The 17,647-nt window shown below is 37.3% G+C and overlaps 1 protein-coding gene across 1 annotated transcript in view; it reads right to left on the bottom strand.

The window, feature by feature from the left end:
- Positions 1-17,647, bottom strand: part of PUS10 (pseudouridylate synthase 10) — a 56,806-nt gene that overhangs the window by 23,307 nt on the left and 15,852 nt on the right. The window contains exons 5-8 of the mRNA XM_005884644.2: positions 7,020-7,054; positions 3,487-3,598; positions 1,313-1,374; positions 771-816 (exon numbers count right to left, since the gene is read on the bottom strand). Of these exons, the coding sequence (XP_005884706.1) occupies positions 771-816; positions 1,313-1,374; positions 3,487-3,598; positions 7,020-7,054 (255 nt within the window). The remainder of the gene's footprint in view (positions 1-770; positions 817-1,312; positions 1,375-3,486; positions 3,599-7,019; positions 7,055-17,647) is intronic.

Raw genomic sequence — 17,647 nt, 5'->3', positions numbered from 1 at the left:
TCTAAAAGGCTCAGCAATCAGCCAAAGCAAGAGGAAGATCAAATGAAATATTTTTGACAATAAACTTATATTCTTTTTAACAACCAGAAGAGCAAAATGGATGTCAGTCATTCAGGAATGCCTGAGCCTGCACAAAACCAGCTAAGTAATGGGACATGAAAGTTTGCCAATACCATGCCATGCCATTCTATCCTGGTATAATAGAAACTAAAAGTAAATGCCAACTAATTTGCTCATTAACATGAAGACCAGCTCACATCAGACAGTAAAGGGGAGTTTGAATAATATGCCCTTTTTGCAAATGTAGCTTGAAATAGTCTTTAATAATTCCGTACAATAAAATAATTTACTTTGGATTATATTTTTGAAACACCAATTGCTAGAAAATAGATCTTAGACAAAAGTTTGGAATGCTGTTCAATTTACCACAGACTTTCCCAGATGACATCATTTTGGGAATTAAAATCTATAAGTTCAAATTTTCCCAAATGGTTAACAGAAACATCATTGAAACCCGGGTTCTAAATTCAACAAGAGGGTAACAACCCAGATGATGACACAACCGTGAGTGCGGTTATGACTTTCTAGTCAGAGGCAAAGGTGTTGAGAGCCGAAAAAATAAATAAATAAACATAGCAAATGGAAAGATTTAAAGACTTGATTCTTAGTAAAATAAATTGCCACATTACTATTGCATACCTTTTTTTTTTTTAATTTGAATAATCAGCTCAGACAAAACTCACTAAAGAATAAGAACCAGGCACCCTTACCTGTTTGTTTTTGGCTGGCTTGAAGCAATCCGGGCATATTGCACGTCTACGTAAAATTCAAGTTATTATAAAAGGTTAATGAGTTTATTTTGCTGTGAATATAATTCAAACGTATTTTATTCAACATGGCTGCTAAACTCAGGATATCAGGAGCAGACAAAATAAATCCCTATACGAGCTGCATTGGTCCCAGGGGTGGGGAATGTCCAGTCTGTGGCCTGTGAAATCATTTGGTCTGGCCCTGCCAAGGCATTAGGGGTGAGTTAGTTAAATGTCTGACCAAATACAGCAGGCTAATTTTTAAGTTGATAATTTTGTATAGCCCGCAAATGATGTTATAAATATCCAAATGGCCCTTGGCAGAACAAAAAGGTTCCCCACCCCTGGCTAGACTTTACATTAGAGAGAGCACATTTTAAACCTACTAAGACATGACAAGTTCTGATATACTCATTAGAAAGAGGAGCAATACTATTTTCATGAAAACCAAAAAGCATTAACAATGTTATACCATTGACATTGTTGTTTACGCGGCAACTTACAGGAAGTGGCAATCCTCCACTGTTTCTGGGTGAGCAAAGACCACACTCACTTCAAACAAGCTCTAAAAATTGTAAAAGACAGTTTAAAAATGAGCAAAAGGAAACCAACATCTAACAACTTATGAATGGAAATAGAAATGAACTCTCACAGGTTGGCTCAGAAAAAGAGTGACAAGGAAAACGGGAAATACTACTATTTTCAAATCGGCTTGTACACAGAGCAGTTGTAGAGGAAATTGTCTTTTTTCTTTTTTTAACTCCTAAAGTTCAACCACTAGTGATCCTACCAAAAAACAAGTTTGAAAGAAATTTTAAAATAAATGTTTCTGACTTTTGTACATGAATATACATTAGGTGTGAAGATGAATGAGAATTCAGGGAATTGGGAAGAGAGAACTGAAAGAAATGAAGAATTATTCCAGGCAATACAAGGATTAGAATTATTAGCAAAGCAAAAAGCACTTTATTTACATGCTTAAAAACTCTGTAGGAGGCTTTTTAAAGGTGTTCAAACTTCTTAATAAGTTTGAGTTTTAAAAGAGAGATCTTAATTTTTTCTTATTACAAAAGCAATACATACAAATTGTAAAATGATCAAATACAGGGCAGGTTTTCAATCCCACTCCACTGAAGGGATAGAACCAGGAATAGTTTGGTGTGTTTCCTTCAAACCCTTCTTATGAATATAGACATAAATGTACAGTATATACTTCTTGGGACAGTAAACATACATTTGTATAACTGCTTCATGAATATTACGTCATGGACATCTTTTCAACTCTAGGGGCTGTTGGATATTTTAGTTGTAGTAAGTTTTTCTAGTATTAAAAAAATGCTAAAATAAACATCCTTGTACACACAAGAAAGCACAATTTCATACTCTGTGTACATTGACCATGGAGAATATATAACATTCCACATTGAGAAAAATATATGAATGTCATACCATGCAACAATCTTACCTTTTTTATTGAGTACTACATTACAGATTGCATAGGACTGTCAGCAAGCCGATTAGCTACTCTAGAATCACAATAGTTGGTTTTTTCCTCTCTATTCTAATCTACCAAATAAAAATAAGATTACAACACATTTTTTTTTTTACTCAAAAAAACTTCAGTCCTTCTAAATCTATTAGAACATTTTTATATCTTTTGTTTTCTATTTTTGGTTCTGAGTCAACATATAAGAAATCATTTGTGCTTCAAAAATAAAACCTGAGGTAAAAAATATTTTTTGTCAATGACTTCTTTAATTTCCAAAGTACTTTCATTACCTCATTTCCTCTTCATGCTATCTGTGGGTTTTATTTTCTATTCTCTCAGTATTCAGTTTAAAGGGCAGTCAGAGTTTATTCTCACTAACTGAGAGAAACAGAGCTATACAATTCAGAATAGTAAATTTTTAAAAAATATTTAGCTTTGAAAAATGGTTTTATGATTTTACTTGCATGGGCATGTATCTGATATTCAGGGAATTTCCTTCAAGCAAAATGACCAAGCAATGAGGCCATACTCTTACAATTTAATTTAAATGAGCTGGGAATATGTCCTGTTTCCACATCTTGAAGCTTGTTTAGCTCTTCCCCAAAATTCAATCCATTCTAGAGACTGAGGCAAGGTCGGCTCTGGAATAGGGAGATGGTTAAGTGTTCGGTTTTCCAAGGCAGTCTCTGCATAAGATCCAACAGAGGGATTTAAAATAGCAACACGGCAACAGACTGAGCCCAGGCTCACTGTAGTTGAGAGGATTCTGTCTGCATATTTGAAAACAAGATTAGCCACAGATAACAAAATTTAAATAGTCTAGAGTGGATGCTATACTTGCTCAGTTATTTATGTATTGCTTTGTGTCAGTAAATTCACCCCTACAATTAAAATATAAATATATTAAAGGCTTAGATTCATTTCTAACCTCTTAAGGTCAATTAGGATACACTGCACCTGTTACACTCATAAGTGTCTTAGATCACAAAGAAGTCTTTAAAAAAAGAAAGAAAGAAAAACCTTTAACCTCAATTTAAGACTGTCAAAAATTATCATTTTAAAGGCTTAAAAATCCTTCATTGGATTATTTAAAGAGAATATTCTCTTGGCTAACCAAAACTGTACCCTAAAATGAAGTAAAATTGGTGAAATCAGAGAACATAATTAACAATGCTGATGACCCAATACCTTTCCATCAATGGGAACACCCAGTTCCTCTGAAAACAGGGGGTGAGTTATCCATTTGTAGGCTTCTTTTAGCTGAACTATGTCATTTCTTCCCAGTGACAGACTCTGCTTTCTGAATAACATAAAAATTAATTCACTGACATGAAAAACTTCACTTTTTCTACTAAAGGCAAGAGTTTATGCAATTATTTAAAAAATATTTATTAAGTGCCTCCTATGTCCCAGGCACTATTTTACACATTAGATAAAAAAACAGAGAACAAAGCAGACAAAAATTCATGAGCTCATGGGCCTTATATTCCAGTAAAATCAAGAAGCTCCTTTTTTTTTTTAATGGCATAAAGACAGTGTATAATGTTTCAGAGACAAAGGTGTACTAATGAGCTAGAATTGTCAGATTCCAGAATTTATACATCAGAAGACAGAAAGATGGGATAGAGAGGATTGTTTATTGTTCAGAAACTACAAAACTGCACATTACAATTATCTCATCCAGACTAAACTGTTTGCATCAATACGATTCCTGATAATAGGGCTTACTTTTGGGAAATATATGTAAAAGCTGTACTTTTTTCTTTACTGCTGAAGAAGAAATATTAAATCCTAAAGTATCAATGTTCTGAAATACTCATCATCTTAATATCAGATAAATGTCTGAATAAAAATCTGACATTCCCCCAAAATCTACTATGAGCCAATAAACAGGTTTGGGGAAGTCCCAATTATGGTTTCTAGACTTTGGTTTGTAAACTAGAATTGTGAGAGAAAGGAACTGAGGTAAGAGGAAAGAAAAACATGGTATGATATTATTAAAACTGCTCTACTCTGCTGAGAACACTGCAGTATCTGCTGAGAACACTGCAGTATCACTAATAAAGTAACAGGCACACATCAGTCATATAATTAAAACTTCAAATCAGTCTTATGGCTATTCACAGGGCTACTTTTAACGAAGGAGATATTAAGGACCAACTTGTGACTCATTTTTTAAATGTCTAATTTTCACTGATATACCCTGGTCAAGTAGCTCAGTTGGTGTCATCCCGATACACCAAGGTTGTGGGTTCGATCGCCAGTGAGGGCATATATAAGAATCAACCAATAAATGCATAAGTGGAACAACAAATTGATGTTTCTCTCTCTAAAAATCAATTTAAAATTTTTTAATTGACAAAAATTAATTTTCACTGATAGAAATGACTACTTATAGTCAATGTTTATTATAATTTAATTCTTCAAGACCAAAAGACACTACTAAGCGAAGGTAGAAAATAAGACCGTAATTTAGCTAATGGCTAAATTTAATCAATTGTTAAAAAATAAATATACATTCAAGAACTTATTCAAGCACTAAGTATTTGAGCTTCGTAAACTGTTTCTAATTTTCTAAATAACAAAAAAATTAGGTCTTTTAAAAAACTATCTTGATATTATATCAATAGTTTAATGATATTTCCATTAAAAAAGCATCACAATTGAAAGGTGAATAATAAATGAGAATGCATTTGTAAAGGATAAAAAGTTGAAACAGAGAACATAAGAATGGAAAACTATTTAAAAATTGCTTATACTCTAAAGTACAATGGGTTGCGGCAAAAGTCAATCCTAAAAACATTACTCAATGTGTAGTTAAGAAAACTGGTACTTTAAATCCCTCATAGTCTTTGAAGTATATTTAGAGCTTCTCAGTCAAGTTAAAAAACTTCAACTATATGCATGTTTTTCTTCCAGATCAAAGAGCTAGGGGAAAGAGTTGGAAACCTTACCCTTATGCAAATATTTAAAATGCCAGATTTTCAATCCTGCAAGTTGAATGTGGCTAATGACTTTTCTAATATGATGTAGGTAAACGTTTTTACAGAGGCCCCTAGCATATGCTTGAAAGTCCTTTAGAGGAATTAGTATAATACCAAATTCAGTCCCAATTTAGTACTTAGTAACCACATTTCACTCTTCTATCAGGTAACTACTGATGAGGATGTCAATTGCAATCACTTTTGCTATAGATATAACATGACAACCAACTAGATCAAAGAATCCGACACAATTTTTTCTAAATTCCTTGAGTCGATTCTACAATGGCAATTCTTTCACAATCTTTTGAACATAAAAAGACTTAGGGACACTAAGAATAAAAATTAGTGCTCTTTCTATATTTTTCCTGTCTCAGAAACCCTACATTGAACGGAATCTTTAGGAAGAACTCATAAACTTAGTTTAAAATCCTTCAATAAGAAATAACAGCAACTCACAAGCAATGTGGATGGACTCTGGAAAATTCAGAAAATAGCATGCTCTGACTACACTAAACACTTTCTCAAATACAGTATCAAATTTTATTATGCCAGAATCACAAGCATTTGAGACTAATCTAACATAACCTAACCGAACTCCAAAACCTTTGATAAATATGTGGTTATTGCCCCCTGAAAAATGTAGATGTGAAATATTTTTAAAAACCAACTACATACTTCTTAAATAAAGTACTTAACCAAATTCAAGATTTGAATACAGAAATCTGTACTTCTCTCTGAATTTTTCTCTCCAGAGTACACAGAAAACCTCTAGCAGTCACATGGCCTTTTTTATATTAGTCTAAAAATTTCAGTGTTAAAATCCGAAAAGCTCTGGAAAATGAAAGATTTTTTTTTCTTAGCTCAGTGAATTGAATATGTGAGACTGCTTAAAGACTTTGTTTATGAAACTTAGTGTGAATACTCATATGTTTCACTGTAGAAGTATTAATGTTTGATTATACCAGTGGTTCTCAACCTTCTGGCCCTTTAAATACAGTTCCTCATGTTGTGGTGACCCCCAACCATAAAATTATTTTCGTTGCTACTTCATAACTGTAATGTTGCAACTGTTATGAATTGTAATGTAAATATCTGATATGCAGGATGGTCTTAGGCGACCCCTGTGAAAGGGTCGTTCAACCGCCAAAGGGGTCGCGACCCACAGGTTGAGAACCGCTGGATTATACAGTAGCAACCCAGACCCTAGAAGGGAAGGTATGTTATATATGGTATTTAACACCATATTACATTTTCAAAATCTAAAAATTTCTAAATTCCACAACACATTTGGCCTTAAAGGGTTTCCGATGAAGGACTGTGGACCTGTTTTCTATGTCTCATCTATGTATAAACTCACTATTGTTCTGCCTTAACTAGGATTTTATTTTGTATCTTTTATAGCATAATTAGTTTCATAAATTAGTTTCTAAAATCTGTATAAAATTTATTCTCTTAAAATAACTTGCCAAACTACATTATATAAGTGGCCAATGAATATAAAGTAAGTATTTACATTCATGTTAAAGCTACAAAAAAAAATCTGCTAATGTTATGCAAATAAACCAATTAAACAAGGTTGACACCTAAATTTATACAATTAAAATTTTCTTTGTGCCAATTTCTCTAGTAGCCAGTGAACTCACTCTAAAAAAAAGAGATACTGGTAGTAAAAGTCCTTTAAGAATTAGGTAGCTTATATTTAAATGGTGGTAAAAATTCCCTACCTAAATTACTTACCCCATTTCCTGTTTTACCAGCAACCATGCAGCATGCTGTAGGCAATTTAGTCACACCCAGAAAGAAAAGGGAAAAAATGTTTATTGAAATTCAGTTCCAATATCATTACAAAAGCGCTTAACTAATTTGCTAATCAAACTCCCCTTTTTGGGAGAGAAGATAGTGTTCAGAAATGTGGCAGTGACCTCAACCTCATATAAAATCAGAAATGAGATCAAGAAGCCACTTTGCAACATTGCTGGCTGTGGCCTAGGAATTCAACAGGGGTATCCCCCACCCTCATACAGATTTCTATTTCTTATTAATGAGGTACAAGTGTTTTTTGACATGGGTAGCTTACATTTTTTTCTTAAAATATCTTACTATTGCATAGGGAAAGGCCCAAAGTGACTGAGTACATACTATGTCCCTAAAGCACAGAATTGAAGACTCTGTTTTGTTTTTGTTTTCTAATAGGGCTAACACAGTTTTAATTATGCCTAATTAATGATATACACATGTATGTGTTGAGGAGTCAAAGGTCCTCATGTCTGTAACTCACTGGAATACAAGAAAAACTAATGTGGATGGTAGATAAATTGATGGCTAGATATACAAAAAAGCAAATATAGAAAAACCATAACAACTGTAGAATCCAGGTGGGTATATGGGTGTCCATTCTTTCCACTTTATTATATGTTTGAACATTCTCATAATAAGATGTTAGGGAGAATGTTCTGGGGAGGATTAATAGAAAACTGAAAAAATTGCTAAAATCACATTCACAATCATGGTCATTATGAGGATTCAATGAAATTCATGTAAAATGCTTTTTTTTTATTGTCTAAAGTTTTACATATTCTCCTTTTTCCCCAATTGTAAAATGCTTTACACCAGTGGTTCTCAACCTTCCTAATGCCGTGACCCTTTAATACAGTTCCTCATGTTGTGGTGACCCCCCAATTTCATTGTTACAAATTGAACATAATTAAAGCATAGTGATTAATCACAAAAACAAAATGTAATTATATATGTGTTTTCCGATGGTCTTTGTTTGACCCCCAAAGGGGTCGCAACCCACAGGTTGAGAACCGCTGCTTTACACGGTAAGTGTGTGACAGTAAGATTTCTCCGTTTGCCATTAGACTACCATAGCTTTCACCTTAAAAAAAGGTAATGACACGTGCTGCCTCAGTATACAGCATTTTGTGAAGATGACACAAGCACACGTAAGACGATAAAATGCCATATGCAGTCTCTATCACTGGCCAGTCATTATCACTCACATCCACCTCAAAACCTAGTTATATCTATAGATCTATCAATCTATCTTATCTATCCCCCTACACACACACACACACACACACACACACACACACACACTCACTGTGGCTCATATGTAGAACCCTGTCCTTTTAAACTTCAGTAAGGCACTAGATACTTCTAAAGACTTACAATCATTTGGAAACATTAGGAGCATTACTTCCTTTGGACATGAACTAAACAGAATAATCACTAGCGAGGTGAGAACGAGAACTGTTCCCAATGCCTAACTGTCTCATCAGTGCCTTCTGATCTGATAGTTTCTTTACCTTGTTAGCTCAACCTAATACCATGTGTAGTACTACAGACCCCCTCCCTCTCTCCTTCCATTTACTGGGGACCTCTTTGAAAGTGTATGGGCATGGGATAGTATACAGATCACTAGCGGTCAGAGACCCTCAGATCCCAAACTGCTCTACTACAGGTAGTCCTGAAATCTCCCTCATCAATGGAATCTCTTCGGTATCTGAGCTTTAGGGAACTATCTTACCTGCCCCCTCCTTAAGGGGGCTCAGACTCATTAGTTCTTTCTCAGTAACCTTCTTCTCTCCTCTTTTGAGGCAAAATCTGTTCTCAACAGTCACTTCCAGGTGATGCCATCAAGTCTGCAATGTTTCCTGTCATCCTCTGATTATAAAGTAGGGCAGAACTGGAGGTTGCCAAGGGAAACCAGATTACCATGTGTAACATGTAAAATTAAATCAAATCTCTTCAGTACCTGAGATCTGCTAAAGGGTTTCCCCTTCCTAATCCTCTAGGCTACCTGCTCAAGCATGCCAGCAGGTCCCACAGAACTCATCACACAGCAGGGGCTGGAAAACTGAATCCCAAACAATTGTTCCAGGTGCTCAATTACGCATTTTTTTACCAAGTGTTAACAATGCCCTGAACCTGCTTCTACTGGGGAAAAAGAAGTACATTTCTCTCTTTTAGGTCACCAAGATAATTTTAAATTTATAAATCTTTGATTCCTTAGTCAATGGGAAAAATTCATTCTCTAGAGCAAGCAATTCAATTCTTCCTCCCCAAAAGAGTCAAATGGCATTAAAGTTATCAAGTTTAATCAAATTTGATAACAAAGGCAGTATATCACCTCCTAAAAACTCAAAAACCACACAATTTAATCCTGGACTCTGCTTTAACTTTATTAAAGAACTGAGGCTTGGTACACGAATTCATGCATGGGTGGGATCCCTCGGCCTGGCCAGCAATCGGGCTGCGGGAGGTTGGCCAGGGGGGAGGGGCCATGGGAGGTTGGCTGGGGGGGGAAGGGCCGTGGGAGGTTGGCCAGCCAGGGGGAGAGACTGTGGGAGGTTGGCCAGCCGGCCCTATTGGGGCTGATCGGGGCTAGCCGGCCATGGGAGGTTGGCTGTGGGAGTGCACTGACCACCAGGGGGCAGCTCCTGCGTTGAGTGTCTGCCCCCTGGTGGTCAGTGTGCGTCATAGCAACCAGTTGGCTGGTCGACCAGTCGCTTAGGCTTTTATATATATAGATTCCAAGCAAGTTCTAAATGGGGCAGTTGAATAGCATCCTTGCTAAAGTGCTGTGTACTCTGGACACACACACACACACACACACACACACACACACACACACCAGGGAAAGTCTATGCCTTTTGAACTTTAGAGTTCTGAGGAAGTGGTTCATCCAGTACCTAATGAGGAGAGTGGATGATGTAGGGCCAGGGATTGAGGCTGATTCAAGCAGAGGTGGCAGGAAGGAAGGACAGAGAGAAACAGGCATTAAAAATGGGCCGAAACCGGTTTGGCTCAGTGGATAGAGCGTCGGCCTGCGGACTGAAAGGTCCCAGGTTCGATTCCGGTCAAGGGCATGTACCTGGGTTGCGAGCACATCCCCGGTGGGGAGTAAAATAAAATTTAATAATAATATTGATAAAAATAAAAATACAGAATAGTGGTGACTATGTTAGGGACATATTTAGAGGGAACATGTAAGGCACCCTCAGCTCAGTCTTGTAGGAGAAGTGACACCTAATCTGAGCTTTGAAGGATCAATTACTAAGAATTAACTGGGGAAAGAATGGGGGAAGTATGTTCCAAATACAGAAACTCTATGATGCAAAAACCAGACAGCTTCAGGAAAGTTCTGGGAACTATAAGTCCCTAAAGAGCTAAGGACATGTGGCTGGGGAGTGCAAAGGTACAGAACAACTGTACCTATGCTAAGGGGTTAGATTTTACACTTAAAGCAATATGGTGCCATGGCAGGATTTTAAGCAATGGAAAGGCATGATCATATTTGTCTTCAGGAATGCTCTCTCTGGTTGCAGTGTCAATTAGAAGAGGAAGATGGGAACTAAGGGAAATGAAGACATGTAGTAAATTAAAGCAGTAATTCAAGCAAGAAATAGTATATTATGGCAATGCTGGTGGGGATAGAGAAGAGTAGGCAGCTTAGATATGAAGACACAAACCAAGAAAACTTGGTGACTAGCAGTGATGTAGGTCTTTCGAATTACCATTAATGCCCTTAAAACTCTAGTCTTTTGCCCCAGCTAGGGTGGCTCAGTGATTGAGGATCAATCCATGAACCAAGAGGTCACCGATTCCCAGTCAGGGCACATGCCCAGGTTGTGGGCTCAATCCCCAGTAGGGGGCGTGCAGGAGGCAGCTGATTGATGTTTCTATCTCTCTATCCCTCGCCCTTCCCTTCTCGATAAAGTCAATAAAAACATATTTTTAAAGCAATTCTAAAGTCTTTTTAATCTGACACATCTCTTGGACTCTTTATAATAACAAAGACAATACAAATATAGACTTGTGCCAACAGGGAAATGACAATAGTTGTTTGGGCAGCTAGAGGTAGTATTCCTGCTCCCTCTTCTTCTTCCAACATATACACATGCATACATAAACACATTTATTTTTCTTGCATACAAATATCCGGTTGGGAACTAGACTCAATACTGAAGTTCGTAACAATAGATACTCTTCTTCCCTTTTCTCATCCAGCACAACTGCCTAAGATTTCCTTCTCCTCCTTCTCCCCTTCTTCTACCTCCTTCTCCTCCCCACTCTCCAATCTGCTACAACCTTGAACACCTGCCTCACAAAGCACCCACTCCTCTCCGTGTGTCAGGTTTGATTTCAAGTGCGGTGGCAGAAAGAGGAAGGTAAGAAAGGAAGGGAGGCCCAGCTGGCGTGGCTCAGTGGTTGAGCATTGACCTATGAACCAGGAGGTCACAGTTCGATTTTTGGTCTGGACACATGCCCGGTTGCAGGCTGGATCCCCAGTGTGGAGCATGCAGGAGGCAGTCAATCAATGATTCTCTCTCATCATTAATGTGTCTCTCTCTCTCCCTTTCCCTTCCTCTCTGAAATCAATAAAAAAAAATTTTTTAAGAAAAAAAAAGGAAAGCAGAATACACTCCTATTACTCTGCTGGACTCTACCACTAAGCTGAGGTAGACTCTTCCCCTGCATCTCTCACCCCAGAGTCCTCATCTCCAGCATCTCCCTGCCTGAATCCCACTCTTCTTTTCCCCAGTCTCCGATATCAGACCGTGTTATAATGACCAGCAGTCTGAGTCTGGGTGTTGCTTATAAAACTTATGTCAGCTATGTACAAAAACCTCTACAAATCTATTATCTTTTCCCACAGGATTGAGAAAAAAAAAAGAAAATGCAGTGAGACATAAGACCTTCTCACTCCAGCTTCTCCTACTACTGTTGGCAATAACATCCTCTAGATAACATTAAAAGGTTGAACGCTTATGACAGGTGAGAGGGGAGAAGCAAGGACAAATCAGCAAAGATAGGACAACTCTGCAGGTTCATATTAGGTTGTGCAGCCCCACTGACCCAATTCCAGGAGAATTACTATTTCTAGGTTGTGAATTTTAAGGATAATTTCTGGTGCGCTCCCCTAAATACTAAATACTCTAGGTGCTGAGGTTTGCCTGGCTCTGAAGGACGTGATTGGAAATAATCATGGGGAAATTCTATGGAGATGGGAAGGTGGGGTTGGAGTGGAGGTGGGGGAGAGGGGGAATCAGGAAAAAAACAAACAGAACAGCTACAATGAACGAAAGGCTCTGTCTGGGATAGACATAAAGACAGTTAGTGTCCCATGCAAAAGAGGCATAACTTGGCAACTGAATTTCATGTAACTCCAGAGTTAATAATATCAGTGAAGCAAAGACATCTCAACCAAGACTGCTAGCCACAGGGTGTGGCTGAGAGGATACAAATGTATTTCCTCCTCGAATTTGATCTTCAAGAACTAGCATCTTCAGTGAAATAGCAGTAAAGTGAACTTATAGATTCAAGAGACTTCAATGTATTAACTGGCTCAATTTCAATAGCCGTAAATACAAGTTCACTTCAAAATTACTACCAAGAAAAACAGCTCTTAAAAGTAAATTTTAAGTTTTGAAATACCAAGGAGACAAACTTATTGTTCATTGCTGAGAATCTATTAATTGTTGAAAAAGGCCTGTTCAATAAATAACTCAAGAACTCCATAAAGAGAAATATTTAAAAATTATTCCAAGTTATCACAGGAAAATTACAAGAGTGGAGGCATTTTGTGTGTTGAACTTGATTTACATTGAATATATTCCTCGGGATAAGAATTTATTTATTGAATTTTAATAGAATTTATTGGGGTGACATTGGTTAATAAAATTATAGATTTATTGAATTTTAAAAAATTAATTTTTAGCTATTACTTTTTTAATATACTAAAGGAATTTGTTATTATAAAATCATAAGACTTCTAGCTTCAAGATGGTGAAAAAAAGACATTTCTGCCCACCTCTCCTCTGGAAAATCATCTCAAAATAAGGTGGAGAATGAGAAACAGAAAATAGAAACTCTAACAAGAAAATAATTCATCACCCCTTCTCTCAGTACGGATGCGGGACTGGAAAGCAGCTGGTCCCTAAGTGTCAGCAAAGGAAGGTACTTGCCCTCCAAACCCAGCAAAGCTGAGGACTGGAGGCAGAAGACAACAGAGGGTGAGACATGGGCCAACCAAAGGGAGTGGTTGAAGGCTAGCGGAAGGAATGGACTGACCCTGGGTCACCTCCCCGATACCAAGCAGGAGCAGAAGATTTATACTCTGGGAAACTGAACTAGTAGTCCACTCAGGAGTCTCAGGCAAGAGGATGGCTGGAGTGAAGGCCTCCAAGGAAAACAGGAGGATTCAGTGAGGGTTTGCAGTCTGAATAGAGACCTGCAACCGCCTTCCCTACTCTACTCTGGGCTCAGGCAGCCAAGTGTATGCCTCTCTGGTCAAGATATTCTTCTTCGGATAAACTGGGTGGTTTTTGAGGGAAAACTTTCAGATACTTACATATGGTCATTCCATATAAAATCTCAGGTTACTACCTATTTTCCTCCACTTCTCATTTTAAAACTTACTCAACTTAGAATAAAAACAAACTTCCTTAAATAAAGAATATCAGACATCATTCCCCATAAATACAATAGCTAACTTTAGAGGTGTTGTGAGAATAAACTGCTTTGTAAACTAAAAAATGTTACACACACACACACCCCCCATATATCATGATCTTGCTTTTTAAAGAAAACATTTTCTCCAAATTAATGAATTCTATTATAATTTGAGAAACAGGTTATATGTCAAGCTATTTATATTTGAGTCTTTCTAAACATATCAAAGCCATGCACTGAGAACTTCTAACAAAATCTTTCCAAGTAAACAATAAACTCCTCTGATCTGTTAAGGTTTAGTGTGCCTGCCACCTTTTCTTTCCAGGGACTTGCACAAGTAGTCAGAACCAGGATGGCAAGGATGTCATAAAATATCCTACAGAAAACAGGAGATTTCAAGACGGAAAGAACTGAGTTCAAGTTCTCTTCCTATTTAGCAGCAAGTAATTCGGAACAATGAAGGAAGAATGCTGTTTCTTGTGTAATTAAAAGTTTAAATGAGAAAGTCTACCAAAAAAAAAGGTTAACTGTTGTCTCTATAATGCTGACTCCCTGTGTATAATTCAAAAGATATATTAAACTACTTCTTGAAGCACATTTTTTAAAAGGGGGCTTTCCTCGAGCCTTGTCCCTTCCAAACTTTCAGTTCTAGTTTTAGTCTAAATGTTTAAGGAAAGTGATATTTTAAAAATGTTGTTGTGAATCTGAGTATGGAACAGCACCTGCATTGGGCCAGTTTCTAGCTATGAATGCTGATTAACAGGTATGCAAGACATAAAGGCAAACGATCAAGGCAGATCAAACCCACACACTCAACAACAAAACGCAATGAGACACTGGGATACAGAGAAAGGCAGGGGCCCTTGGACCTTAGATCCTGCCCAGTTTAAATCCTGCCAATATCTTCATTAAGACACCTTAGTATAGTATGAGGAAGGAAGGGAGGGAGGCAGAGAAGGAGAGGGGAGTGGGGGAGGGGTGAAAGAGCATGGGGAGAAAGAGATAGAGACAGTGAGAGAGAAAGAAGAAAAAAGGAACCACAGATTCCTAAGAATAACCTGGTGAAGGCCTGTCTCAAGGCAAGATCTAATGACAAAGCTTCGGTGTCTGGGAAATTTCAAGTAAATTTCTAGAGAATGACAGTGTGGTGAGTTATTCATATACTAATTTGTACAATAAAAATAGAAGCTAGCCCTAACCGGTTTGGCTCAGTGGATAGAGCGTCGGCCTGCGGACTGGAGGGTCCCAGGTTCGATTCCGGTCAAGGGCATGTGCCTTGGTTGCGGGCACATCTCCAGTGGAAGGTGTGCAGGAGGCAGCTGATCGATGTTTCTCTCCCATCGATGTTTCTAGCTCTCTGTCCCTCTCCCTTCCTCTCTGTAAAAAAATCAATAAAATATATTTTTTTTAAAAATAGAAGATAAAACAACTTAGAAGAAAGTCCTAAGTTCATGCAATGTCAAAATGATTATTAAATATCTCAAGAATCTAACGGATAATGAATTTTTTCTACACTTCTCTTCCATCTACTACTCCTCACTACATAACCTTAAAATCTGCAAGCACTGTAAAGATCATAAGTCAGTGAGGCTGGGGAGGGCAAAGGAGAAAGCAGACCTTCTGGTGTGAATCCTATTAAATGCCAAAAAGGAATATAAACCCTACTGCAAATATTTTTTCACATATTTTCTCTTCATATGTTCTTCTGTATAATTAGGTTGTAAAATAAAAACTAAATTGATAGATATACATTAGAGTTGCTGTAGCATGAGTTACATTTACTTCACTGAGTAAACAAAGACAATAAGATCATGGCACACACACACCACTGCCGCCCCCACCATTATATAACCATTATATAACCTCACATATAAAAAGAACAAGGCTGTATACCTTGATCTTGGTGATTTGTTTAATGTAGTAAATAAAAATAATGTAACAATAGTAAAAATTAAAATGAGACAAATGCAAAAATTATATCTTAAAAGTAAACAAATATATTTGGACTTCTGGGTAAAGAGAGAAGATCAAATGAAGGGATGAACTTTTGCTAATCTTCTAAACCAGCGGTTCTCAACCTGTGGGTCGCGACCCCTTTGGGGGTCGAACGACCCTTTCACAGGGGTTGCCTAAGACCATCAGAAAACACATATATAATTACATATTGTTTTTGTGATTAATCACTATGCTTTAATTATGTTCAATTTGTAACAATGAAAAGACATCCTGCATATCAGATATTTACATTACGATTCATAACAGTAGCAAAATTACAGTTATGAAGTAGCAACAAAAATAATTTTATGGTTGGAAGTCACCACAACATGAGGAACTGTATTAAAGGGTCGTGGCATTAGGAAGGTTGAGAACCACTGTTCTAAACCAACAGTAAAGAGATTTGTTAAAAGTGTATAAACTCTTCCAGGATGAGGACAGTGAGAATGTAGGGAACAGCAACGTTTGGAAAGCAAACAGAAGAGTGATAAAGGACTTAGTAGACCCCCCAGAATAAATTGGAATCCCAAACTGGCAGCAGGACAAACTGATAGGCAATCAGCAAAAGTCTGAGTAATAAACAACATGAAGGAATTTGGAAATAGGGGTAGGAGGATCCAAAAAAAAGGAAGATTGACTGAAATCTGTTTGAAAAAGAGGTAGATCCTTACACCCCTCCCGCTCTCCATGCAGCCAGGTGAATGCCTCTCCCTAACTCCTGTAAAGACCATAGAGTCTTTTTCCTGGAGATGGCAAAATGGGGGTCTTTCGACTGGGGGGTCATGAGTTACATTTACTTCACTGAGTAAACAAAGACAATAAGATCATGGCACACACCCACCACTGCTGCCCCCACCTCTGGATCTGGACAGTTCTCTAGATAGGAAATTGCATCTTCTCTGAGGAATGTGGCCTACTCAAGAGGAAAGTCCTAAAGATAATGACAATGGAGACAGTAAAACTGCCTGTCAACCATCCCTCCTTATTCATGCACTCCAGCTTACAATTGCTTCTCGTACTGTAGTCTTAAATAAGACCGGCCAGCCAAGGGTCAGCAAACAACTGAAGAAGGCCTCTCACATGGGAGAGGCCAAAATAAACTGAAAAAAGCAACTTTACAAAACTAGAAACAAGAAAAAAAACTCAATAGCAAAACTAGATAGTAATGATGGTTGCACAACATCGTAACAATGCCACTGATTTGGACACTTTAAAATTGTTAACGTCGTAAATTTTATTTTATGTATATAAAAAAAGGAGCCTTGACCGGTTTGCCCAGTGGATAGAGCGTCGGCCTGCGGACTCAAGGGTCCCAGGTTCAATTCCGGTCAAGGGCATGTACCTTGGTTGCAGGCACATCCCCATTAGGGGGTGTGCAGGAGGCAGCTGATCAATGTTTCTCTCTCATCGGTGTTTCTAACTCTCTATCCCTCTCCCTTCCTTTCTGTAAAAAATCAATAAAATATATTAAAAAAAAAAAAAGGAGACACATGTAGGCCATCTTAATCTTATTTGCAAAATAAGATTTTTTGTAAAATTTTTATAACTTGGGGTTACATCATGAATAAAAATGTTATCTCACAGAAGTGCCCTGAATACATGTCTATATTTTTAAAAAATCTTTTGGAATAGCAGTGTAGCATTCTGCCTGGTTACAATAGGGCATGAGTAAGCATGCTCATTTCCTTGATAGGTAGAGGATTTCTGTGATGCCTTCAGAAATACGATCCAAATACGTGCTAAAATTACTATCTCATGGTTTCTAATATGAATTTATAGTGATAATACTAAATGAATATCATACGGTCAATACACATCATAACACCTTCACAGAAAATTTAAATCCTAGGTGTGAAATGAATTCTAAACAGAAACCATTTTATACTATGATTCTTAATATAATAAAAGTGCTA

This window comes from Myotis brandtii, unplaced genomic scaffold, assembly GCF_000412655.1.
Source record: "Myotis brandtii unplaced genomic scaffold, ASM41265v1 scaffold84, whole genome shotgun sequence".
Classification (NCBI taxonomy): Eukaryota; Metazoa; Chordata; class Mammalia; order Chiroptera; family Vespertilionidae; genus Myotis; species Myotis brandtii.
Note: the sequence above shows the minus strand (reverse complement) of the source record. Positions and strands in the feature narration are given on the sequence as shown.